Raw genomic sequence first — 27,135 nt, 5'->3', positions numbered from 1 at the left:
ATCCCTGACTTCCACAAAACTGGGGGAGTGCAGGAGAGCAGAGAAGAAACCCCAGAGGCGCTCACACAATAAAAATCAAAAAAATAAATCTTCCGAGGCAAAGAAACGACTTGGCAGGTAAATATAGGGCATGGGTAAACGTTAGACCATTTACGGTGTTTGTCCCTCTACTGGGAACAGAGAGAGAAAATACGTAATACGCTGCACATTTCTTCCTTTTTATATATATAAATATATGGCTGCATACACAGGACCTGCATTTGCTGCAGGAAAGCTGTCACTCTAGAATTACTATAACCTGCCTATTACATAGTTGCAGGTAGAGTGGGGAATGGAGACAAATATTAAATCCACAGTCCTCCCTCTGCCTTTGTAGAGATTTTCAATCATGCACAGGACAGTGCGGGCTTGGGGGGGGTTTTGGCCGTACGGTATCAGAGAGCCCTCTTGGAGTGAAGTCGTTCCTTCCCACTAAACAGCCGTACTCCGAATGCAGCTACCAGAGTTCGTAGAGGTGAGTTCCAATCGACGGACATAACGTGAGCCAGCTAGCTGGAGGACAGATTTTGGAAGCGTTTCAGTATTGGTTCTAACTGATGGCATGAGATACATACGTGCCACACACACAAAACTCTCTCAACTCCCCGCGCTCCATCGGCTTTGCCTTGCCTGTATTTTTAATTCAACCCAAACAATTGGCTCACAAGCCCTACAGATAAGGGTTCCCTGCCAAATGGATTAAAAATATATGCAATGTCTATGCGGGTGCTGCATAAGAAAACCCCCCCCGCTCGGGACCTTTAAAACTCTACGGTACAGCACTCTAGAAAATATACTGGAGCAAACAATTCTGCATTGGCCGAGCAATGGACTGGAGCTCCAAATCAGGGTCTTTTCCATCACTAGAAATTAAACATTCATGGTTTGTACGTTGGGGTTTGCATGCAATCATATAATGGCTTGAGTGAACCAATATGAAAGTGGCTCCTTTTAGATATTATAGTCAACATGCATGTAACATAGTATGACATAGATTCTTAGAGATACATCTATGAATGGGAAACACATATGTCCATTTTACGCGGCTTGATTGGGGTGTTGACAGCTTCATGAGAACAACTGCTACCGCCATCATTTAAGCCTATATAAAAGTATTATTGTGTATATATTACACACACACACACGCGCGCACACAAATAAATGTGTGTATATAAGTAGATATATGTTGTATATAAGTGGGTGTATATATAGAAAGAGAGCTAGAGCTAGATATAGATATAGATACATGATCTAGCTAATCTCTCCTACAGGTATTTCGACACTGCCCAATATGAGACATATTTAATAAAATGTATCTATCATTTTCCAAATGCATGGTTACAATACCCTTATAAATACGCCTCTCACAATCTATTGAGACTACCTGTATTAAAAACGTGTACAGAACGGGTAGACTATAGTGTCTCAATTTACAATTCATTTTTAATTTGGTCACAATTATCGAGTGTGGAATTACTGTGCAACTCGGACAAATCATGTGGACCGTGAGATTTAACATTGGCTTCTATGGAGTGTAAATTATAATACAAGTCGAAAGGAAAAACATGTATTGCAAAGCCAAGCGCGCGGGTTTTAAGGATTATGGTTTTGTTCCTTTTCTTTCTTTCTTTTTTAATATTTCTCATTTCTCCTTTATTAAACAAGACGGAAAAGAACATAAATCAAAACGGAAAAGAACAGACAAAAAATAGTTTTTTTAAAGGTTGAAGCAAACCTCTGCCATCTCTAGAGGTAAATAAATAAAAACACCACTTGTTGGTTTTTTGAAAAACGAACAGAAAACTCAACAGAAATGTCTGTGTTTACTACATCTAATAAACTGCCCTAAATTTCCTGCACTCAGTCACGCAGAATGGAGACATACACGTGTGGCACACCACAATGCGGGACAGAACCGCATCAGGAAAATTCGGAACCTTTAACTGGATCCAAATGCTGCTAATGCATCTCGCTAAAATCCACTGACGCTTTTGATTGTTCGCTTTTCCTTTTCTCCTTTTGCTTTTTTTTTTTTTTTTTCATTTTTCCACCCCCTTGCCCTATTTCTTTTCTTTGCGGATATACTTTCCTTGTGAAACATTATTTTAAGTGGTAAATACCCCAACTCCCTCCTACATAACCCCACCCTGGGGCCTGGACAGAGGCGCTGTGGCAAAAAGGGCAATTATAGTGGTGTTTCATGAAGTTGGGAGGTAAAGGTCACGAGCCTTATAACAGAAGGGGAGCATTATTACTGAGATCTTTGTATCAAGGGGGAGTGAAGTACCATCAATTAATTTCAGCTTTTAGTACTATTGTAACAATACTTGAGCACCTAGTAACAGAAACTGACCCAAAATAACTGGCGATACTGTCCCCCAGTTCCAACGACCTTGATCCTAAAGCTGGATCGGTCAGATAACATATGTTAAAGCCACATCCATTCTGTCTTGTAAGGGCCCTCGCACATGTTTGGCATTTAACAGAACAAAAGAAAAGAGCAAAGGCCGTGGAAGCTGGGAAGGAACTGAAGCTGTAACCAAAAACTTAGTAAGGGGTGGGGGGGAATCTTTCCAACCCCCCACAAAAATGCGAGAGAGATAATAAAATCCATATGCAACAAAATCGGCCCATAAAGAAGCCATTACAGGGATGCACGCACAAAACGATGGGATTCCCAAACTTTAGGGTTATCGTATGAGCAAAGCAGACACGACGCTGGAAGAAACTGTACATTTTAGGATCCTGTTTATCCCTCCAAGAGAACATGTGATGGCTGGATAAATAAAGCTCGTAAGAAGACTCTTAACATTCTCCTAACCCTGTGTGCACCTAACAGTCTATAGGTGACTATAGATACATTATATAAGTGACATACTAGTGAGACAGACCGACTTGCACCACAGACCCCTGTACAAGTTGTCTCACGGGCACCCACTTCATACGTCATGCTGTGCTCATTTGGACAGAGATCCTCACTGAAATACAGTTGGGAGAGCTCTAATAAAATGTAAAAATTTCACTGGAGATCAACTCTAGAATGAAGAGTCCCTTCAGACTGTCAGGAAGCAAACTGGAAAATAAAAAGTTCTCTATTAAAGGTTCCCCTTGGAGCTTTCCCACAGCAAGAGGGGGGGAAATATCTCTAGCACTGGAAGCGCAAAAGGTCTCCCCCTGTCAGAAGCAACATTTCATCTATTTTGCTACCTATTTGTCTATTTCACGATTACAAGGGGGGCACAGGTCTTTACATAAGGATCAGCTAAGGTTCATGTTTCCATACTTGCGCGGATTTAACGCTCTGCAGGTTCTGAAGATAGCCGAAAAATACGCTTTTTACCCAAATAAAAAAAACAAGATCTAAAGGAAACAGCACATATAAACCATCTAGTGAATAAAATTAGTACAGTTACTGTTCCTCCAAACTCAATGATCATTATATTTAGTTCCATATAGAGAAGATTTCTGTGATTAGCGGAACTTTTTTTTTTTTTGGAATTGTAAAAAGTAGGCTTTCTACGGAACTGTCTACTTATTTGTCTATTTCAAGTAGTTTTGGGGGGGGGGGAATTCCTTATGGTCTTAGTCACCTGTGTTGTGAGGGGGACGATGATTTCATCTTGATTTAAAACTCAAACTATTTTGTTTTCCCAAAAAATTCAGGCTGAAAAGAATTACAACAAACCTGAAACTTTGTTTTGTTTAAATTAACCTCTGAAAGAGCAGAATTAAATTCAAAGACAAATTAAAGTGACCAAATACCATTTTTTTCAACCGCAATGAAAAGAGAAAAAAAACTTTAATTTTTTTTCCTCCTTTACAGTATTTGGGAAATCTTGTTTCCCACTTCTCAGGTTTCCACACCACATGTAATCACTGTTTTGTGGTCTATTTATTAGACACTGGTAGACTGAATAATATTTCGCAAAAGCCATTATGAGCCTCTGAACACAGATAACCCATTTTCTAGTCTCACCACTGAAGCAGCCATGGGAGTTTATTTTAAATAATCATGTGGCAGTACAAGATGCCTTTTGTTATATATTTTGGGTTCTCACAGAGTACGTTCATGGCTCCACAGTATACATTTCACACAGTTAAGCTTTCTTTTAAAGTCAAACTGGAAGGTCCATTCTGTTTTCAAGAGCCCCAAATAGTACCAGCTCAGGATCTTGCATGGAAGGGAAAACCTTAATTTACCCAAAGTTCATCACCAAGGAATATGGAAGAGTTTAAATATCTCACAACAGAAATTGGGCAAATTTAAGAACACACACCCATGGGTTGCAGAACTCCTAGGTATGGTTCATAGAGCAGGGCAGGGCGATCTTATTGGGCTTAATATGAATCTCTAAAGGTAATGTGGCCTTTTTAGGTTCTGACTTCCTGAGAAATGGAAATCCTCACTACTGAAAAATACACACGAATCTGCAGCCCTCCTGCACTTCAAGTAATAACAACATTACTTGCCCACACAGACCTCATCTTTATACCCACTGCAGCTCAGACCAGGAGCGAGGCTTCTTCTTCAGCCATTTGTAAAGTTTAAAAAGGCAACTGAGAAAAAGATTCCTGCATGAGCCATATTTACCTGCATCCAATATATACCTGAACCAGCAGGCAGTAATCAAAGAAAGAGGAACAACTGTCATCTGAGGGAGGGTGTTTAATTCAACAAGAAGAGAGTTCCGAAGTGACGTGTAATTGATTTTACAGTCTGCAGTGGTTCTGAAAACTGCTATAATTTGTTCACCTTGGCTAAGCAGACTCACAGCTTCCCAGAATTGGCTTCTGGGTGAATGGGTATTTGGTGCCAGAACCATGTCTGCCAAAAAACAGAACTGTAAAATTAATATCTATATCTATTGGGTTTGCATCAGTTTTGTTTCAACAAGGGCTTACAAGTTTAAAAGTGAAACTCTCGCAAAGCCCCTTAAAACTAGCAGCAGTAAATAAAATAAAATATAATGGTTGGGGTTTTTTTTTTCCTGTTAAATATGAGTCTTACTGGTAGCTGCAGTCTATTATATATATAAAAGAATCCATTATTCACTGCAAATGGATATTGCCCAGAATTGCTTTTTTTGCAACAAATACTTTTATTAATAAAACATACTGATTTCCTGAGGATATCAAATCACTATGCAAGCAAAGCCAAATAAAATAATAGCTAGACCAAATCTATGTCTATATACACATGTATGCATGTGTACTTCTGCCACTCCCAGTTTTACAACAGAGGAGACTGAATGAGCAAATTGACACCATTCATTATTTAGGAATGCTTTGCTTTGCAACAAGTCAGCAATAAACACCCACCCACCCACATACACACAAACACTAGACAAATAAATGAATGCAGACTGTTTGAAACTCTCCAGGTAGGCATCTCTCTCACTTCTTCGGGAAATCAGGCCTTGGCTGAGCTGAAAAGTTGGTGGCAACTTTCATATAAAATAATCACCCCAGTGTCTATGATAATCCTGCCCTTTCTGCTCCCACTCCGTGAACAAACAGAAAAACCCAGGCACCATCTGATTTGCACCTTTCACCTTATTTGCCTCAGCCTGACTCAGCTTGAATGGATCATTAACTTTGCATTCTGTCCTGATCACCGCCACTGGGCTTTTTAGAGGAGAGAGGGAGAAGAAAATGTGTGTGTGTGTGTGTATATATATCTATACCTACATGCATACATAGAGAGAGATCTATTTCCCAAGAGGAACTGCTCTGTTGCAGGCTTGGCGCATCCCTGGAGAATAAAAGACCCTCTTGTCCCAGTCAACACAACTACCCACCAAACAAACACATGTACAACAGCAAAATGATGATGTGAGCCAGATTCTCTCCCCCACCTCCACCAGCCCCCTCCCCCCAGCACAGCTCTCTCTTTACTAGGGCTGCAGGAGAACACTGGGATGTTGGCTCTTTCTCTGATGCTGCCCTGGGTTTGCATGGAAGGGGGGCGGGTGTGGAGGGTGCATGCATTTGGCTTCTGTCCATCTTACCTGGGGTTGCTCTTGTTCCAATAAACAGCATAACGATCCGAGATAACTTTCCCAGCATCATCAGTCCAGACACAAACCCCGACAAGGGCTACCAGCAGCACGGCCACCTCCGAATGCACCATCGTATTTTATCGTCCTTTCTTCCTTCTTTTCTCTCTTCCCCCCTCCCCCCACCTTCCGACGTATCTGCAAGGCTTCGCTTTACCAAGAATGCAACCGGTTCATTTATTCCCAGAGCCTCTGGCTGCCCTCTCTTTTGATGCAACTAAACACTCCTGATTCATTCAGAGCAGTGAATCCCCTTTTGCAATCATTGCTAGGCAGCATGTGCAGTTCCTGTGTGCAGTCGCCGCTTGTTGCAAAGTCTGTTGCAATCGGATCTTTTGGAAACAAAAGTATTGACAGTCTTCAGTATGATCTGGTGTTATTGGTGTAGGTGGGGCTGTGGGAATTTTTGTTTTAAATAATCCAGCGGTGGATGAAAGTCCGATGGGGTTGGGGGGGAATTCACGGATAACTTTCTCCCTTCGCCTTGTTCTCGTGCATTCCCTCTGCACCACCAAAGTCCCTGGTTCTCCAACTCTTTAGGTGGTTTTCCTGCAGGAGAAGTGAAAGGATCCCACGTCTTTAAAAACAAAAAATCTTCAATCCAATCGGTGCAAATGCAAAGGAAAATGAGAGCTAGGGACAGCAGCAGTCGGCAGAATCAAGCGACAGGTTGCAAATGATCCCCTTACCATTTCTGAGCAGTCATGGTCCAGCCCTCTCCAAAGGGGAGCAAAGTCAGCAGCCAAAGTTTGTGGCTCCTCTGGTGCCCGAGAGCACTGCCACACGGACACAGCCCATGTCTTCCAAGGAGGGAAAGAAACAGAAAGCAGGCACCTTGGCACTCAGCACTAGCGGTGCAAAGGGGGGAGGGGGTTCCTTCAGAGTCTTAGCGCCAACCCATCTTCCTCAGCACTTCCACAGCCCAGCAAAAGAGAAAAAATATTTCCAAGAGTGAATAATTTCTCCCCGCACCCCCAAAGCAAACTTTTAACCAAGTTCTTCTTCTCTTAAAGGGCCCCTTCTTCCCTTTCTTTCCCCATTAAGAGTTGCTGGGCTTTTTTTTCTGGTGCCTTCCCCACACCTGTAAAAACAGAATGGGAGGAGATCTGGGGAACAGGCTCTGAAAGGCGTGTGCCAAGATCAGCTCCAGCCTACAACAGGTTACTCCCGCGCAGTCCCTTGCTCACAGAAATATGCAGCTTCCCTCTTGCATCCAGGATCCTCCCCCTCTTTCACTTCAGACTGAACTGGGCAGAAACCAAGCGACCCAACATGGCAACGAAATGAAGTGCAAAAGCCAGCGGCTGGTGTGAGGGCTGGGGGACAGGAGGCCCCCTCGTCCCGTCTCCCCCCCCACCCCCCCGCCTTGTATTTTAATGCAAGCGCAGCATGATCATCAATTACGCCCCCCCCATCCCTCAGTCCAAAGTTGCAGGGATGTGCAGGCGAACGGCTCCCCTTCTTCCCTGCCCCCGCGGCTGCTGCAGCGCCCGCCCGGGCCGCCCGCTGCTCAGCGGCTCCTTGGCCGGAGTCGCCGGCTGCCGGGGAATCGAACCGATCTTTTCACATTGTTGCCACTTGCGCTCACCCTACCCGCGGCTCGGCCCCCCACTCGCAGGGGCGGGGCGCCGGGCTCAAGGTTGGTTGGCCGGCACCAAGCTCACCCGGGCTTGGCCCCACCTCTGCCGATGGGGATCTCTTGCCGAGCCGGTCTGAGCTCTGGGGGGCGAGCGGGAAGGCTTGGAAGTGGCACTCAGCCAGCCGGAGCAGCTGGGCTGGATGGACCTGGGCTGCGCTTTTCACGCCCTCTCTCAAGGCTTGGGTGGGTTTAGTTAGGCGTCTGTTCCTGGGGGTCTTTTGAGTGACCCCTGCAAGGGATCAGCATACAAAAACACAGTCAAAGGGCCCAAATATGGTGTAGGAAGCCAGGCCGACTACCTGGGGCGATAGATCAGATACAATACTCTGCGTTTATACAGCCCTTTTTATCTCTAGATCATAGATGATCAAATCAAATAGTAATCTAATAATATGAGAGTTTGCATTGATAGGTCACTTTCATTCGTAGATCTTGTAGAGGGACAACATGTATAATAATACTTCACACTTATACAGCCACTGCAATGCCAGTTGGCCCTTTGCATTCCTAGCCCTATCCCATTATACACAGCACCTTTCATCCCCAAACCCCGCACAGACTGTATAACACAGGGGTGGCCTGCTGGCACGCAGTCACCCACCTTCAAGCGGGGACAGAGCAAGACGTGCCCCGAACCCTGCACAATCACTGATGTCAACTGCGGTGTTTTCGACCCACTGCTGCAGGATAATTTTCTAACACCAGTGCAGGGGAGGAGAACTCTTAGCCAGGAATGCAGGAGCAAATCCATATGAAAAACACCTTGGGATCGTTATATTCCAAGCAGGCAGACAGGAGCTTGGTTATTTAAGGTCTCTTCTAAAAGACCCACACACAGTAAAGTGTATGGTGAGCCACTTACCGGCCTCAGATGAAAGCCTGATACTGCAAAGTGCCCTCACCTTCCAATGACTTCAAGTGAGAGCTGAGGGCATGCAGCACCTTATAGTGTCAGATCCCAAAGCACAAATCATCACCTCAACAGGATAAGCTGATGCTGGGGGGGATTTGAGCCTGCAGCTCCGTCCAGTCTAGTCTAGCCACTCAAACGACAAAGCCATGCCCTCACTCAGATCTAGTATTGCTGAAGCACCAGGTTTACAAAGGTGTTTAGGCACCTAAAGCTGCAGATAGGCGCCTAGTGGGCTTGTTAAAAATGATGAGCTGCCCACTGAAGGCAGTGGGAGTCAGATGCTTTTGTACATCTGACGAGGTGGCTTGCGGCATGTTTAGGCACCTATTTACCTCTTTAAATCTGGCCCTTAATCTCAGCTACTGCTTTAGTTTTGGAGGAGGGGTGGCTTTTTTAACACAAAACAAGCTCTGTTAGAAAGCACCTTGGATACGTTCTCTGGATAGGTGCAGTATGAATACAATACGGATTTGCATAATAATTTAGCAAATCTCAATTCAAAATGCTAGTGAACTGTGGGTGTTACACCCCCCAAAAATAAAGGCAGAATTCTTCCTCCTCCTGTGCAACTGACTTCTCTGTCATCAAGGTTATACATCTCTTTATCTGACTCCCATCAAGATATTTCTCTATCAAGCCACTGTCAACCAATCTTTCTTCCTGTCAGCACGAAGCTATCATAAAGCTGTCCACTTGTCCATCAGTTTTACGTGTTTTCATTCATCAAGCCCAGCCACTAAAAGCCTTTTCCCCACACCAACGGGGCTCACACGTGGTCCCATCATGTACGATCACAGCGGCAATGGCTAGCAAGAGAACGGATTTGGGAAGAGGGGACCGGCCGCGGTTGGTGTAGTGTCAGGCTGCTGTCAGTTGGGCTGTGTAAAACTGCAGCCTGCAGTGCAAAGGAGGGGAAAATAAACTAAAACCAAACAAAAACATATTTTGTCCAAGCAGCAGAGCAAGAGAAGTGAGCTGGAAGCTCAGTAAAAACCAGAGAAGTCCCCAAGTCAAGCCAGAATGGAGATTTTTCCAAGACCTTAAAGCACCTAGAATTGGAATGCTGGGAACCAGGAGAGGACTCTTTAAAGAACAGTGAGTTACTCTGGCCACTCATAAATTCATCAATAGCTTAGCATGGTCTGAGGTGCCCAAAATGAGCTTTTTTTGAAGCAGAACTATTGGGAATAGGTTGAATCTGGCCTCGAGCCTCTGGAATGGCATTCACGTGATCCATGACGATAACAGGCTTTCCGTGACAAGGGGAGAGGGGATTTCATACTGGAGAAGAAGCTTCTCATGACTTTGACCTGTCAAAAGCTGGAGCCAAACAGTGGCATCTGTCCCTAGGAAGAAACAACCCAGGATAAACATTATATGCTTGGACAGCAGGCAGAAAAGGTACCCAGGCTGAGAACTTGCAAATGACCTTTGCCACTTAAACAGTCTCTGATAGGCCAGAAAGCCTCTCACGTTTGTGCTGATAAGACAGGTCAAAGTGGCTCAGAAAGCTCAAGCACTTGAGGATGGCTGCTTGGTATATAGCATATTACAGATTCTGATGTGGACCGGAGAAGGAAGCATCTGATCATACTGGAGACAACTTCGTTATACCACTTCCAGAGTATAATTTCATGGCTGGTAATCATCTTTCTGATTATGTTTACAGTAGCGCCTAAAGGTCTCAGTCAGGATCAGAGCCCTACTGTACTAGGCACTGTACAGACACATAGTGAGAGATGGTCTCTGTCCAAAGAGTCTAACTAAATCAAGGAGACAAAGGATTAGCATCCCCATTTTACAGATGGGGAACTGAGGCCCAGAGAGATGCCCAAGGGAGTCCATGGCAGAGCTGGGAATGGATCTGAGCTCCCCTGAGTCCCATTCCATAAGGTCATCCTTCCTCTCAACTCCCTTTGGTTTCAAAACAATTTGCACCTGCTTACGCCAGGGCTGTATTCAATCCCTTTTTTAAATCTGAAAGGGGAAAAATGCCTGGACCTGCCCAAGCATCTAGCTGCAGCACAGGGAGGTGGCACACAGAAATCAGAATTTGGGACATCCGAGGACAGGGGGAGCCTCGTGTTCTTGGAGGATCCCCCTCCAGCCAACTGATGGGACAGAGAGAAGATCCCCCTAACATGGATGGGATTAGTGGGACCATAGGCAGAGAAAAAGCACAATCCCTCCCATGGTCAATCCCTGACACCGGGCTGCCTGGCCATGTTACTTCCCAGCTGGATGGTGGCTGCTGGCAGGAGGCTTACAAATGCCAATTAAGATAAAAAAACTTTTAACTTCAAACACAATCGAGAGAGCAGAAACACAGAGAGAAATGTTTTCTCCCCCACGGGAGCTTTCAGAACGATGCGAGCGTTCTTTTAAATTCACGGCCAGCTCCCATCCGGGTTACCCCTGTCCTTGCTACACCATCTTCTAAAAATAACAACGACACAGCTCACATTTTTGTGGGGGGCTCCTGATCCTGAAGGATCCCAAGCTACACGTACGGGGAGGGACACTTCGCCAAGGACAGAGATGCAGCCTGCCCTGGGGTGGAACACAGCAACTGAGAACCTACAAGCCTGCCCACAAAAACGTACAGACAGAGGGTGAATGGTATATCTAGCACAACTGGCGCAAGAAGGAGAATTCTGAGAGGCTGAATGTAAACTCCAGCTCGGATATTCAGTCTAGCTGCCATGTTAACACCTCTCTTGGGGCTACCACACAATAGTCAAGGGACCAGAGATCTGGCTCTGCTACAGACTTTCTAAGTGACTGCTTAGTTGCTCTGTGTCTCCGTTTTCTGTTCTGGACAGAGGGATGCGGAGGGACAAGGGCAATATCTACATGGATCTGAGTGAGAATTGATTCATTCCTGTTTGCAAAGCACTTTGAGATCCTTCAGCGGAAGGTGTTAAAGCAGAGCAAAGCATTATTAGCTACAGGGTCGGTGACAGCTACAAGTGGGGAGGATCTGGGCTGTACAGCTCATCCAAAAGATAGCCCTCGTGCCCCACTGGCTCAGTATTCAGAGGGAAGAGCGCCATCTACTGAAGCACCAACCAAAACTGATGGGGGGGTGGTCTCCCATCCAACAACTGGATCCAGGCTGACTTTACTTCGGTTATGCAAAGCAACAGGCCGGCAGCAAGCAGAGGACCAAAGAGGATGATGCCCTGTGTGGCAGCTGAGGGGATCACACTCAGACCAGAAGGACAAGTCCCAGCAGGGATTGAGCAATAGCCTTCCCTCCATCACCCTGCGTTCCTAAGCCCGCCCAGAGCGGGCTCAGAGGAGATTGCCAAATGCTGGACACAACCCCATCTCCCAGCAGGCAGCTTGGCATCAGGAGGCAGCTGGCATTGCCTTCTCACTATCACTCCAATTCCAGCGCTGCTCTGGGTCCATGGTGCTGGTGGGACCCACCTCAAGACATGGACAGGGGGATCAAAAGCTATTGGTGGCACTGGGGCCAGTGGTTTCCTGCAGATATCCTTCCACTGAGCTGGTCTGGTCCTTCCCGTCTTCCTGGTGCTGGCTCCCAAGGAAACCCTGCCTTTCTGACCCATCCCCCATGACTACCCCACTTCCCATCCCCGCTGGATCCACAGAACTGCGAGCCACACATGCTAGTGCCCCTCCCAGCTCGGCACCACTGAAGGCTGAACTGAGGCAGCTCCAGCAGAGGAAGATAAGAGGGACGCGGCAAAGTAGGTGAAATGTCTCTCTCAGCACATCAGCTGAAGGACACATTTCCCTACCGCCTGCAGTCACAGATTTAGGCCTCCTCTTATGTTCTATCACACCTACAAGGTAGAGCTGAGCTCGGAGGGGAGGTCAGGCAGAGACTTTTCCCTAGGCATTAGAAGAGAAACTCCATGCTCCGGCAGCTTTAGATTCCCCAGCTGCTTTCTGTGTGTCTGTGAGACATCCAGGAACTTAATAATAATCATTAACAATACCGTACATTTCCATGGCACCTTCTTCCCCCATCTCCGCACCCAAAAACTTATCTACGGACACTGGCTCAGGCAGCAGGATTCAGGTGTGGATCCAGAGTTCAAACACCCCAAAGTCGCTGGCAATGGGATCTGGAATTTGGACTCAGCCCATTATTAAGGCAGGGGTGTGTTTGCAAAAATTGAGACCCGACCCCCCCCCCCCACACACACACACACACGTATGATGTCAGGGATTTAAGATCCATGATGTTGGGGTTTCTGATCCAGGGTTGGATGTGGAATGTGTTTTGCATTTGGAAAATCTCCTTTGAGTTCAGGAAGCCCTGGAGACCCAGGAATGGACACTCTCTCTCCTCTCAGGTTTCAGAGTAGCAGCCGTGTTAGTCTGTATCCGCAAAAAGAAAAGGAGGACTTGTGGCACCTTAGAGACTAACAAATTTATTTGAGCATAAGCTTTCGTGAGCTACAGCTCACTTCATCAGATGCATCCGATGAAGTGAGCTGTAGCTCACGAAAGCTTATGCTCAAATAAATTCGTTAGTCTCTAAGGTGCCACAAGTCCTCCTTCTCTCCTCTCAGATGCCCTATCTATGGCATACACAAAGCTACATTAAAGGAACTTTATTAAGGTTGCAAAACCAAGCCCTCGAATGTTAGGAAATGCCAGAATTAAGGTTGTGGGAGCAACATTAACTCAGCCCGCTTGTGGATGTGCATTAGGATACAGTCTTCAATTAACTGATCCCATGTATTATTTTTCCCACAGGGCCCCTGCCCCATTCAGTGCACAGAATGGACAGTGCTCACTTAACGAACAGCTGGTCAATATTTTGTTTTCTCCTCATACCTGCAATTTTGTTGGCATAGCTCATTCCAACCCTTTCCCCCCACCTCTGCGTGAAATCAGCTAAGCCAGCATGGGCAGTGGGTATCCAAGGTCAGGACAGGCTATCCCTTCCTTAGCCCAGGCCGTGGCCCTGCCCATGTTTGCTACGAGGCCCCACCTCCCTCCCCCTATCCCCTGAAACTGGTGTAATCCACACACCTCCTGGGGGTGGTGTTCTGTCCCATCTAGTGGCACCGAGACCACTTAGAGATTAATGAGTCTGCTCCATTGCCTTAGCTAAGGGCCGTGTGGCTTTTAGCTCCTGCAGTAGAGGCTCATGCATTTAGCTCCAGAGGTCCCAGGTTCGATCCGGCCCACCGACAACCGGGGTGTGTCGATGTTACACTGGCAGGGGTGCAGTTCCAGGGCCACGTAAGCCAGCCAAAGTGCAGTTTTGCTGATGTAACTGCCCCTACACCAGCTCTGACACCACAGCTGTGGCAGTCGGGGCTCACACCTCTTCACACCCCTGGCTGACACAGCTATGCCAGCAAAACTCTACGGTACAGGCCTGGCCATATGGACACCCACACGGGTCATCAGCAGGCTTGGAACCGTCAGAGCCACCACCCAGAGATCTGCTACTGGCGGTAACGAAGCACCCGACAGCGAGGGGGGGTGGGACACGTCGCTGGTGAGTTACACCAATATTTGCTGACAGCAGAGGAATGGCGAGTCTCAGGAATCCTGGGTTTCGTTCCAGGCCCTGGAGGGGAGCGTGCTCGAGCGCAGAGTCTTCTACTCATTCCCTCCAATGTTGACCCGTCCTGCTGTGTCTCCGTTACCCTGTCCTTGTCCCAGTCCCACTTTCCACTCCTCCGGCATCTCATCCCAGTCCCGGTTTCCTTGTCCAGCCAGTCCTAATCTCTGACCCCTCCAGAGTCCCCGTTCCCCCACTCCCAGCTCCTCACGTTATTTGTCTTTCTCCCCCATCCCCACTGGCTTCCAGTCCCAATTTCCCTCCCCAGGATTTTTGTCTATGTTCAGTTTGTTTCATTTCCCGACATCTCCCCTCCTCTCCCCCCCGGCTCCTTGTTCCAGTCTCTTGGCCCACTCAATCCCAGTTCTTTCCCCTCATCAGATCTGCCTCCCCCACTCCCTCCCCTGCAGGTCCAGCCTTTATCCCCTCTATATTTGAATTAAACAGCTTCTTCCTCCATGCTGCAGGACTCAGCAGGAGAGTCATCAAGAACACAGGATAGACAGTCTCCCTACATGCAGTTCAGGTGCCACGACTCAAACTGAGACCAGCATGGCCTGAAGCAGTCCAGAGATGCAATTGCAGGGAAAGTCCTGCTCAGCCCTGAGCTGGGGCATGCCCTGTGCGCTACAGACACAATCTTTGGGAAACTTAGCAGTTAAAAATCTAGGAAGGCTCTGCTGAGCATGTGCAAACTGCAATTTTTCAAAGCTTTATAACTTGGCCAAATCCAGGCAGGTTTTCACAGAGATGGTTAAAGGCACATCCCTGACACAACGGCCACTGCCTGGCAAATTTCAAGTCCCTGCTCTAAAGTATGGGGACATTAAAGCTTTTCAAAGGAAAGGTTGGGAGAATTTGTTAGCATGGGCAAAACAATGTATTTTTCCCTAGGCAGATTCTTTGAAATGGCTTAATTGTTTTGACTGAAATTTTCCAGAGTAATTCGGCCTCAGACAGACACCCAGCAAGGAAAATCTCTGCCCAAATGGTTGAAGTTTGGCGGTTATAAGTGACGGAAAACAGGATCTTATAATGGGAAGCATTGGGCCACCTATTCACGGCTTTGCTACTGATCTGCTAAATGACTTTGGGCAGCTAACTACATTTAGATTGGTTTCAGAGTAACAGCCGTGTTAGTCTGTATTCGCAAAAAGAAAAGGAGTACTTGTGGCACCTTAGAGACTAACCAATTTATTTGAGCATAAGCTTTTGTGAGCTACAGCTCACTTCATCGGATGCATCCTTATGCTCAAATAAATTGGTTAGTCTCTAAGGTGCCACAAGTACTCCTTTTCTTTTTGCATATGGAAACACTGGCTGCTCTGTGGCGATGGTGTGGTGCAGTCCATGTGGTGCCTCTAATAAAATAATACTTAGGTGCTGGAGAAGCAGAAGTGGGGATGGGCTTTTTACCCTTTGTGCCTGCAACATTCTGGGCTGCTCTAGCGTAACCGTGTCCCCTGCATAAGTTAAAGCAGCCCCCCGGGAGCTCTTGGGTACAGGAAGATCCCCAAAGCTGGCTACGGGTCACTTTGCAGTTTGGAACAGCACAGAAACTCCCGGACAGCATGTGCTACGAAGACTCCCCCTCTCACCTTTAGCACCAACCCTGGCATGCCACCTGTGGCAAGGCTTGTAAGGAGGACAGCACAGGGCCCTGCCTGCCCCTGGCCCTTCATGGCACAGTTTTGCCCCCTCTAAACCACCAAAGCAACATATGGGGATGACCCTGGAGACAGAAACCATCCCCTAGCTTTTCTATAGGTGTTTTAAATCCATAGGTCTTTCACATGCTCTCCAAAGCCAGTGGACTATTATTATCCCATTTTGCAGATGGGGAATCCGAGGCACAGAGTGATTAATGGCCAGCTGGCCAGAACAGCTCAGTTTCCATTTAGGCACTTAGTTGAAGCAGCCAGATTTTCAAAAGTGCTCAGCAGCCAGCACCCCCCATTGTCCAAATGTTCCAAACAGCTAACAACTTTGGGGGGCCAACTTGAGACCCCTTGTGGGGGCCTGGTTTCTGGAAAGTGCTGAGCACCTGCCCTCTGACAATCGGGTGACTTTATGGTACCTAAAGTCAGGCACCCCAAACCACTCGTCACTGGTGAAAATCTAGGCCAATGAGAGCTCCTGGGTGCTGAGCACTTTTGGAGACCATCACTGGCTCGCCCAAGATCACACAGTGAGTCAGTGGCAGAGTCAAGAAAAGAACCCAGGAGTCCTGGCAGCATCTAATATTTGAATAAAGCAATGAAGCCTGAAGAGGTTCAGACCAGTGTTTTCAAAAGTGGTCACTGATTCTGGGCACTCGACGGGAAACCCCCAGGGCCTCGTTGTGGAAGGGTTGTGCCACCCCCGCCCCCCGCCACCCCCACCCCCGAGTTCCACTCGAGACATGGGTGCTGAGCAGCTTTGAAAATCAGACCTGGGGTGAATCAGGCCAGGCCACCCAAAAACGAAGGCACCAAAACAGCCAGCTGGTGCTTTCGATAACGCTGCTGTTGATAATAACTCTTTCACTTTCCAACCGCTCCAAGTCGCAGCCCAGTGAATAGTTACTGTTCAATCCAGGCCAGCACTGATTTCCCGTGCTCCGGGGCCAAAGCGGGGGCGTCTGCTCAGTTCTCACCCAAGCAAACACTCACTGACTTCGCACTTCAGTGGGAGAGTCACATGAGCGGAGACTGACAAAGAATGCCAGGGCGCCAGGAGAATAAACTGGCTGTGTGTGAAATCCCATCAGAGCAGCTTGTTTTTTCTGACCTATCGGCAATTTCCAGACATCAAATAGAATACAATGATACTACTACTCTGCATGTCTAGGGTGCTTTTACATACCCAGAGCACTGAATCAACATTCAGGTCATAGCACCCCCTATATGGGGGGTAGGTACCATTACCTCCATTTTACAGATGTGGAAACACTCACATGGAGGACCAATGACCTACCTGAGGATGCACAGTAAGTCAGTGGCAGAGCTGTGAATAGAACCCAGGAGTCATAGAATATCAGGGTTGGAAGGGACCTCAGGAGGTCATCTAGTCCAACCCCCTGCTAAAGCAGGACCAACCCCAACTAAATCATCCCAGCCAGGGCTTTGTCAAGCCGGGCCTTAAAAACCTCTAAGGATGGAGATTCCACCACCTCACTAAGTAACCCATTCCAGTGCTTCACCACCCTCCTAGTGAAATAGTTTCCCAATATCCAACCTAGACCTCCCCCACTGCAACTTGAGACCATGGCTCCTTGTTCTGTCATCTGGTACCACTGAGAACAGCTGAGCTCCATCCTATTTGGAACCCCCTTCAGGTAGTTGAAGGCTGCTATCAAATCCCCCCTCACTCTTCTCTTCTGCAGACTAAACAATCCCAGTTCCCTCAGCCTCTCCTCATAAGTCATGTGCCCCAGCCCCCTGATCATTTTCGTTGCCCTCCGCTGGACTCTCTCCAATTTGTCCACATCCCTTCTGTAGTGGGGGGCCCAAAACTGGATGCAATACTCCAGATGTGGCCTCACCAATGCCAAATAGAGGAGAATAATCACTTCCCTCGATCTGCTGGCAATGCTCCTAGTAATACAGCCCAATATGCTGTTAGCCTTCTTGGCAACAAGGGCACACTGCTGACTCATATCCAGCTTCTCATCCACTTCAATCCCCAGGTCCTTTTCTGCAGAATTGTCGCTTAGCCAGCCAGTCCCCAGTCTGTAGCAGTGCATGGGATTCTTCCGTCCTAAGTGCAGGACTCTGGATTTGTCCTTAGTGAACCTCATCAGTCCTGGCTCCATACCCTGAGATGAGCCCACTAGACCATACCACCTGTCCCTGCTCTATATTGGTTAGCCCTAAAGGGCCTGAGACCTGTATTTGAAACCCTCACAATCACCATTGAACCCGTGGTCTGTGGTCTGGGAGAAGCCCGCAGAGATGGTCAGCCACCATGTGGTTTGGATGGGGAGCAGGGTGAGGTCTAGGAGCATGGGTCTAGCCTGGAGCTGGCTGGGTGGTGCTCCAATTACAGAAATGCTAATGGGATGCAGAGGAGAAGGGTTAAATGCTCTGCAAGCAGATGGGTAAAGAATAGTTGAGTCCACAGCAAACTGCTCACAGCTTGCAAAGGAACCTAATACCCAGTGCAAAGGGGGGAGAGGAAACAAGTATGTGTGGTAGCAATTTCCCACCAGCCAATGGGTGAGGGAAGTGGATGCTGGCAGGAAGTACCCAAGGGGGAGGCCCCAGGGTAGCTGGGGTGTATGCAGGCAGCTGAATCAGGAGGACTGTAACAAAGGCTGGTTTTGAGGGAGTGGGGTCCTGAATAGTTCAGCCTAGTCACTTTGTCGCCCCTGTATATTCCAGGCCCATCCTGCTGGGACATTTGGGCTGAGTGGGCTAGGATGTGGGATGAGGGGGTAGTGCTTCTGGCAGATTTCAGTGTGGAGGTATTGGCAGAAGGAGGGGTGGGTTCGGTGGAGTCAGTGGGGCTGGGGTTGAAGAAGGAGGGTACTGCTGCTTTACAGGTCTGGGCAGGTTTAGGGGCATCTGAGCGGAGGTGTTCCCTTCGCAGGAGGACTGGGGCCACGAGGTTAGCAGGAAGCTATTAAGAGAGGAAATGTTCGCTCTGGGGCAATCGTTTGCTGGGATACAGGAGAGTGGTCTGCAGGGCTGGCTGCAAGGGGAGCTGGTTGCGTTAGGTCATGTCTGCAGGGGGAGCTCACTTTGCGGGGTGGTCCCTAAAAGAACAGTTCCGTGTGGAGGTGGGGCGGGCGGGTCTGTTTGGGCCTTTGTCTCTGTACGATGGGGACTAGTGACTTTCGGTCTGGGTCATGGCCTAGGGACTGGGGCTCAAGGCAGGAATCACTGGGAGACATTCCCTGGCTTGGGGAGGTCAGACGAAATGAGGCCAGTTCATACCTAACCCTGCCCTGGCAGAAACACAAGGTCCCTTCAGGGTTTGCTGAGGGCAGGAGACCAGCTGCTCGAAAAGCTGAGTCACCTACTGGCCTTGGCGCAGCAGATCAGCCCTTACCTGCCCCATTTCCCCGTCCTCCAGGGGGCTACAGAGAGCTGGAGGAAAAGGACGTGGAGCCCAACTCTCATCCACTGACGTCAGCAGGAGTCTGGCTAATGGTTACAATGGGGGGTGGGGGCGAGGGCAGGCCTTAGTCTTGTTTCCATACAGAAAATCCAGCAGTGATGCTCAGAAGGTAACCCGAGCCCCCGAAGGAATAAACAGCAGCATTAGCAACTGGGAAACCCTGTCTGGAAAGACACAGGAGCGGTGGAAAAACCCAGGTCTTACTGATAGCTGCCCGCCTTTCTACAATATCTTCCGCTCCAGCATCTCCAGCTTCGCACCAACGTTAGCTATGCTTGGTAAGCTGGCCATTTAATAGCCACCCCGAGACCTCCATTTCCTCCTCAAGACGTGCCTGCTCCCAACCCCAGAATTCCAGCTATCAGGATCACACACACACACACCCCCACTTTGTCCAGCTACACAGGACTCTGCCTTGTGCCAGCTGGTGCCTTAGACGGGAGCCAAATTCAGACCTGGGGTGTGAGGGTGCAACACTACAGAACATGCACGGATTTGCACCTACTTACAGCAGCTGTGGTTTATCCTGTAAATTCTCTGGGGCAAGGACTCTCAATTGTTCAGCACATTTTCACTTCCTATGGTACCAGCTGCAGTTACAGCCTGATCCAAACCTCAGGACATCAATGGAAAGACTCCCATTGATCAGGCCCCTAAACAGAGACATTAATAATGACACTTAATACACCTTTAAGCCTCATAGCATCCCTTGGGATTAATCTGTTTTTTTGTGGCTGCGGATACAGAGGCACTGAGAGGTTTACATCAATATTTTCAATAGTGGCCACTAGTTTTGGGTGCCCAGCTAAGACCCCAAAATTAAAGCTTGCAAAATTAATGGCCAGTTTTGAAAATTTAGGCTAACGAGCTTGTCCAAGGTCATGCAGTGAGTCAGTGGCAGAGTCAGGAATAGGACTCAGGAGTCCTGATGCCAAATCTCCTGCTCTACTAGAGCAGGGAACAGGGACCAGGTGTCCTGATTCCCTGTCCCCTGCTCTAACCATTAAACCCCACACTGTCCTCCCAGAGCTGTGAGGAGAAGCCAGGAGTCCTAACTCCCAGTCCTTTTCTCTAACCACTAGACAACACTGGTTCGGAGAAGCTCTGCCAGGTCGCACCTGGGCAGACAGGTTACCCAGCTCCGCCAGTGTTCAGGAAAGTCATGGATCAAATTTACTGGAAAATGGCTTGTAAGAGGAGAAGCATCGAGAACACAAGAAACAGCCCTGGTAATCTTTTCTCCTTGTTAGCAGTCTCCCCCGACAGAGACGAATGTTTACTTTATTCTGAGGTTCTGTTTTACTTTCTATGTGTCCCCTCGTCAGGCCCAAAGCTCAGCCGTAGCTTTTCATATCTTGATTTTTTTCCCTCTGCTAGTTCTTTGTAATTGGAAGAAAAACATGTTGTATGATTTTTTCTTTCTTTCTTTGTAACGATGCTAATTAAGAAAAACACCCCCTACTCATCTTAATTATGGCAGTTCTCAAATCTCCAACCTTCTGCTACTCTAGGGGCCAGGGTTGGTTGTAAGGAAGTGTAATTTACACCTCTCTGCTCTAGCTTCATCAGAGCTGGTCCAGAGAACAGGAAAAATATTTGCTAGTGGGGAAAAAGAAAAAGAGAAAGAAAGAAAGTGAAATGTGGCACAGAAATGAATCTGTCTCTTTAATAACACATATGGCTACTGCCTGTTAGACGCAACAGTTAAAAGGGGGCTCTTATGACTTGCTAGGAGTTTTTGCAAACCTGGATTCAAATCCTTAGCAGGACACGAGTATGTCTGAGTGGGGGAAGGGAGAGCCTCGGCCCCTAGAGGAGTTGATCTGCACCATAAAATGACTGCAGATTTGGGACGTGATTGGCAGCTCTGCTCAGGAGAAATTCAGGACTGCGAGAGCCAGGGCTGCAGAAGGTCAGGAGTGAGGTGCGTTGGCAAAGCTGCGTTGGGAGGGGAAGGAATGGAATGGCAGGGGGTGCTGCGGGTCAGGACTGAGGGGCATTGGCAAAGCTGTGTGTGTGGGAGCCTAGCATGGGAATGACAGGGGTGAGGCAGGTCAGGTTTGAGGGGCATTTGCAGAGCTGGCAGGTCGGAGGGGGAGATTCAGGACTGGAACAGCAGGGGGGCTGCAGTCAGGACAGAGAAGCTTTGGAAGGAGTATTAGGAACGGGCCTAGCACCGGAATAGCAGGCAAGGGGGACAGCAGGTCAGGACTGAAGGGCATTGGCAGAGCTGGGTATGCGCAGAAAACCCAAGATTGGAATATCAGGGGGGACTAGGGGTCACGACTGAGGGGCATCATCAGAGCTGGGGGAGGCAGGGCAGGACCGAAACAGCAGGGGCTGTTGCAACTGGCAGGGCTGTGTGTGATTTGGGGCAGTGGGGGAGGAGCTTTCCCAGCATCTGCCCACACTAGGCTTGGCTTTAATCCAATGCTCTTAGTCCCTCACTTTCATGAATACCAAACTCACCCAAAAATGTCTACAGGGCGGGGTGGAGTTTGCTAGTTAAGTGAAGACACATGTGGGAAATTAAGGGCTAATTTACAACTAGGCCAGGCAGACACTGGAGGGGGAGGAATACAGAGAAGGAAAGAGACAAATCCATTAACTGACCCAAATGTCAGGAAACCCAAAGTAATGAACAACCACAAGTACATTACTGCCAGCTTATTAGCATCCCGTCAGCTCAGGCCTGTCCGCTCCCCTGAGCCGCGCCGGGCTGGGGGGCCAGTTGTCCTGAACTGTAACAGCTTCGCTCCACACCGGGCAGCACGAGAAGTGTCTGCGCTCCCAGTTCAAGAGGGATCAGCTGGCACAGAACCACTGCCCCTCCTCTCCTAAAGGCAAACAGCAATAAGGCCCACACTTTTAACAAGCGGAACCCGCTACCGAGAGTGGCGGTGGATTCTCCATCTCTTGAAGTCTTGACATCAACACTGGCTGCTGTTCTGGAAGATGCTTTAGTCAAACAAGTCAGTGGGCTCGATACAGGGATAACCAGGTGAAATCCTCTGGCCTGGGTTATGTAGGAGGTCAGACCAGGTAACAGTCTGGAAAACACAGCCAGCCAGCGGCAGACGCTAATGCTCACAAGCCTTTTTTGCTCATCACACATGGTTGTGAGCGGTCCCTTCCTGTCTATGACAGCTGGGTGCCAGCCTCGGGAGACTCCATATGGTGACACTAGGCAGCACAGGCTGGGAACTAGAAACCCAGAGAGAGCCACAGGATCCGTCTCTCTCCTGCAGTGTGGAGAGAGAGATTCCCTTTTCCAGTTGGTACCCATGCTGCCACAAGGGACCCGGCACACAAGGGGCTAGCAGGTCACCTCCCTGAGACCCAGAGCTGCTAGCCCGGATTGAGAGTGTAATGCACTCAGCAAAACTCCCTCGGAGACACATTTGCCCTGACTGTTGCATAGGAAGGACTCAGCACTAGGGAGCAAATAACCCCAGGCCATTGGCAACGGAGCTTTCAGAGGGGAGTTCTGCTTAAAGGGCAACAGCAGGATGCAGCCAGCAGTAAAAAACACCTGGGTGCAGTTTGCCAGGAGAAGCCATAAGAAACAGATCTTCCCAAGGCAGGCTGGGTGGGCAGCCTCCTTCTCTCTGTCCCACCCCTCTAGAAAGAGTTCACACCCACCCGCTGGGGCTGGGATTTTCTTTGTATTGATGAAACTACTTCAAGTGGTCTGCACAAAATGTGAGCCACAGGGGTAGGGATCTGCCCCGGTGCAAAACCCTGCCACTTACACCACCGCAGCATGAGCTGCAATTTAACCCTGGTCTCCGGAGTCCTAACTGCAAGGCTGTCCTCGCCCTCCTGAAGAAAGGCGAGCCAGACTGGAATGCCCACAAAATACAGCTCTGACCCAGTTATCAGGGGGCAACAGGCCTGCCTCCATGCCAGAGGAGGGAAGCAAGTGAAACACACTGCTGTTGTCCTAGTGCAGTGGGTGAGGACCAGGCTCTCTCTCTTAGTTGCGGATTGGTCCTGTTTGAGCAGGGGGTTGGACTAGACGACCTCCTGAGGTCCCTTCCTACCCTGATCTTCTATGATTCTCTCCTCAGAATGCAGCACCTGGAAGCAACTGTGCTGCCCGATGCTCATTAAAATGCCAGGCCTAGGAATCCAGCTACGTATAAAACCTTCCATCATCTGCTGAGAGAGACCATAGGCCAGACTCAGCAGGCGCAAGAGCATAGCTCCCCTTGACTTCAATGGAGCAAAGCTGATCTGTGTCAGCCGGGGATACGTTTGACCCCATGTGCTCCCCGAGGGGGGCGACTGCTGTGGAGGAAACCTCCAGGCAGCAGCATCAGTGCATGCCCCAGTGAAGGGGTTCACCACGATCCCATCCCTGTTGTGGTCAGTTCCTATCCCAGACTAGGGGCTTCCCAGCAAGAGCACCAGCTGAGAGAGTGGATGGTGCAGAATGTCTACAGGCAGCCGATGGGCAGGTGGGAAGTGGGTTCTTCTGGGAAGAGAAGGTGGTGGGGCTTCCTTCCAAGCTGGCAAATTCAGCGTCTCTCTGCTAAATGGGGGAGCTGGAAGGCTCAGCAGGAATTCAGTTTAGTAAGGGGTAATGTAGGTGGCGTTGCCGTCTGTTATGAGTCTCATGATCATTCTTGTTTTCCTTAAAGCCCCAGCTCCTGGAGTCAAGTGATGATTTCAGCCTTCATTCTTAAAGAAAAAGTACATTTCTAGCCCTCATGGCTGTGGAGAAAGCTTCAAAATGCGACCTGGGCGTATCCTAAAGGATCATGAAGCAGAAGGGAAATAAAAAGATCCCCAAATCCATTATCTTTACATCATCTCATGATTTTAAAGCCAGTCTCATGATTTGTGGTGAGCCCGACTCATGGTTTTTTAACATTGGGGGTTGGCAATGCTGTGTCAGGTTCCCATCTCTATGGCAAGAAGGGCAGAGTCTCATGGACAGAGATGGGGACGGCTGAGAGGAGCCTCTGGCAGAAGATCCCCAGACTTACCTACCTTTCTAGGTGAGGGGGGGGTCAGAAGTTCTAGGTTTCCCTCTTCCAGTTTCCCCTTCCCCCACCCCCGACACTCCTCAGCCAGCCCCCTGCCTCGTAGCCCCCTCCCAAAGCTTTCTTAGCCAGGACACCTGGAGGGTGGTCCCTTGGGAACTGATCAAGATCACCCCTTATTTGTCCCGAAGCTCCTTTTCCATAGGGCTCAACACGGTGCCCCCACGGTGCGCAGCGAAATTAACCAGTGTTTTATCTCCGTCTGAGCAGATGTTCCCGCAGAAAAAGCTTTGCCATTCACAAACACTGCTAATATCCCAGGCCCTCTTAGCAGCAGTTCCCAAAGCAACTGGCAAACTTTAATTAAACCTCAGCCCCTTCCCAGGGAGGAAGGTAAGTTATCCCCCCATATTGCCTAGCTACGAAAGTGACTGACTCCCTGTATGTGCAATTCAATACATAATCCCCCTGTTACAGAGGGGGAAACTGAGGCACCGGGCGGTGACTCCTCCAAGGTCACACAGTAGCAGAGCTGGGAGTAGAACCCAGGAGTCTGGTGTTCAGTTCCACACCACGCATTAGTGTGTTCTCCCGCCCCAAAGCTGACTCCCTGCCCCCTGCTCTAACCCTTAGAGCACATGTTTCTCAGGGCTGGGAGTAGAACCCAGGAGTCCGGCTCTCTAACCACGAGTAAATACCCCTTCCTGCGTACGCTGCTGCTGTCCATCAGCCATGCTCAGAGAGCCCTGTGTGGCTTTATTTATTTATGAAAGTCACTTCCATTTCTTCAATGCTCTTAAATCTCCTGCCCCTGTAGCATTGTCCAGGCAGCCGGCAAACCCCCTAGAGGGGTCAGTTACTTTCAGAATCTAAAGCTTCATTTAAGAGCAACAATTTCCCAACAAAGTGACAAACCCCAGACCATTCCTTATCGGAGCTGGGATCAGATCTGCTCATGAATCCAGCCCCATCCTAACAGGAAAGTCACCTGGGGGAGAAATCTGGGCTGCTGGGTACAGATTGGCTGCCCGTAGGATGCACACTCTGGAGCCTTTCCTGTTTCTATACACGCAGGTTTGTTTGTCTTGAGTTTCTAAAGGAGCCATTGAGAAATTCCAGGGCTGGCTATAGAGGAAGGAAGGTCTTGTTGTTACAAGGGTTACACCCCCTCTCTCCCACAGCTGAGGGAGCTCCAGCCAGAGGAAGGGGCTTGTGAATAAAGTAGCGGGCTGGGACTCAGGAGAGTTGGGTTCAGTTCCTGGCTCTGCTACAGGCTGCCTGGGTGATCTTGGGCAAACCTCTTAGGCTGGCTCAAAGGAGGTTATGGGAGCTAAGCCTGAAGAGCCCGAGGGCTAGCTTTGCAGGAGCTCAGCACACAACGGTCACATTCTCATATAGGCCCATAGATAAACCCCAGATTTTCAAGCATAGAATCATAGAATATCAGGGTTGGAAGGGACCTCAGGAGATCATCTAGTCCAACCCCCTGCTCAAAGCAGGACCAATCCCCAACTAAAGCATGCTCAGCATGGGGTAAAATCTCGCCAGTTACTTTGGTGCCTAAAAGGGAGCTGAGCTCTTTGGGAAAACCTGTCCCTTGATGTCTCTGGGCCTCAGTTCCCCTCTGTGAAGTGGGGATAATAAACCTCATCTCTGGTTTGATTACAATGCCCTCCACTGCATCTTGGGCCCTGCATCAGCCTCCTTTTCCAAAATTGAAACTCACCTAGGTTGTTACCTAAGCTAGCCCTGAGCATCAGACTTTGTTCAGAGTAGGCGCTGTGCCTACCCACCGGCTAGAAGGGAGGTCACAGACAGCCATCTGCAGTGTGCCAAGCCGGAAGCACTTTCTTTGAGGGAGTTGCTGGGACGACACCATTTCCTCCCAGGTGCCCAGAAAAGACAAACACGTCCTCCCACAATCCACTGCGAAAGAAATCCTAGGGCAGCCTAGTCTGCACCATGCTACAAACCAGGGGATGTGCCCCGCAAGCCGTGCCTCCACCCCCAAGCGGGGGCAGTAACTCCAGCTAAGCTTGCAGCAACTCGCGGGCTGTTGCGCAGTGTGGCTCCTAGCAGCGAGCGAGGCTAACACAAGAGGAGCCGCTTGAGTGTAGATAACTCAACTTAACGCTGCGTTGGCAGCAGACCCACTGGGTGTCTGTGCAGCACACAGCGCAATGTGGCTGCAGTTTCAGCTGGGCCTCTAGGTGCTACAGTAACATACAAAAACAGCAGCTGCAGCCACGTGACACCACTACACACAAGGTACCTAACTCCCACAGATATGGATTGTGCTAGAAGGCTCTATCCATACCATGCCAGCTCCTAATCCAAAGGCTTCCTGCCAGTGGAAGTTTATAGCAGTCTGAGGTCTATTTTCCCAGGACATAAAATAATGCATTATGGATAAGGTGGACAGTAAAAGGCATTTTATTGCACACACAGACAGTCTGCTCCATGCAATAAGGGATTTCCATAAAACATTGAAGAGGGTTGGGGGGGGGGGGTGTTCCCTTTAATTCAGAGATTTTATAAAAAGTTCTGTAAAAGGGATTATTAAAAGATCAGCCTCCCCGTTTTTATGGGCGAGGATGGAAGGGAATTCAAGAGTCACGTGTTGTAAGGGCTGCAGAGAGGAGACTGTAAGGTGGGGAGGGTGGGGGCCAGGGGTTGCATGCAACCTTCTTACTGCCGGAGACAGGGATTCAAACGAGGCTTAAATTACAAGAGAAACTGTTCTGGTAATCTTATCTAGTGAGCATTAGTCCACATTGCCAAATCACAGTAAGACAGACCATGTGGACTCTGCAGAGATGCCGGGGCTGGAATAGCAGGAGGGGCCA

At 48.8% G+C, this 27,135-nt stretch overlaps 1 protein-coding gene across 2 annotated transcripts in view; it reads right to left on the bottom strand.

Moving 5' to 3' along the window:
• The window catches only part of EFNA2 (ephrin A2), a 138,757-nt gene extending 131,330 nt beyond the window's left edge, over nt 1-7,427 (bottom strand). Inside the window, exons 1-2 of one of the 2 annotated variants that reach the window (XM_074939531.1) lie at nt 6,785-7,427; nt 6,048-6,644 (exon numbers count right to left, since the gene is read on the bottom strand). In XM_074939531.1, the coding sequence (XP_074795632.1) occupies nt 6,048-6,169 (122 nt within the window). In that variant the 5' untranslated portion in view covers nt 6,170-6,644; nt 6,785-7,427. Of the gene's footprint in view, nt 1-6,047 lie in introns of both variants that reach the window. The other variant, XM_074939529.1, reaches the window with a different exon arrangement.
• Between the last annotated feature and the right edge of the window lie 19,708 nt (nt 7,428-27,135).

Source organism: Natator depressus, chromosome 25, assembly GCF_965152275.1.
Source record: "Natator depressus isolate rNatDep1 chromosome 25, rNatDep2.hap1, whole genome shotgun sequence".
Lineage (NCBI taxonomy): Eukaryota > Metazoa > Chordata > Testudines > Cheloniidae > Natator > Natator depressus.
The sequence above is the reverse complement of the archived record's forward strand: the minus strand, read 5'-3'. Positions and strand labels throughout refer to the sequence as shown.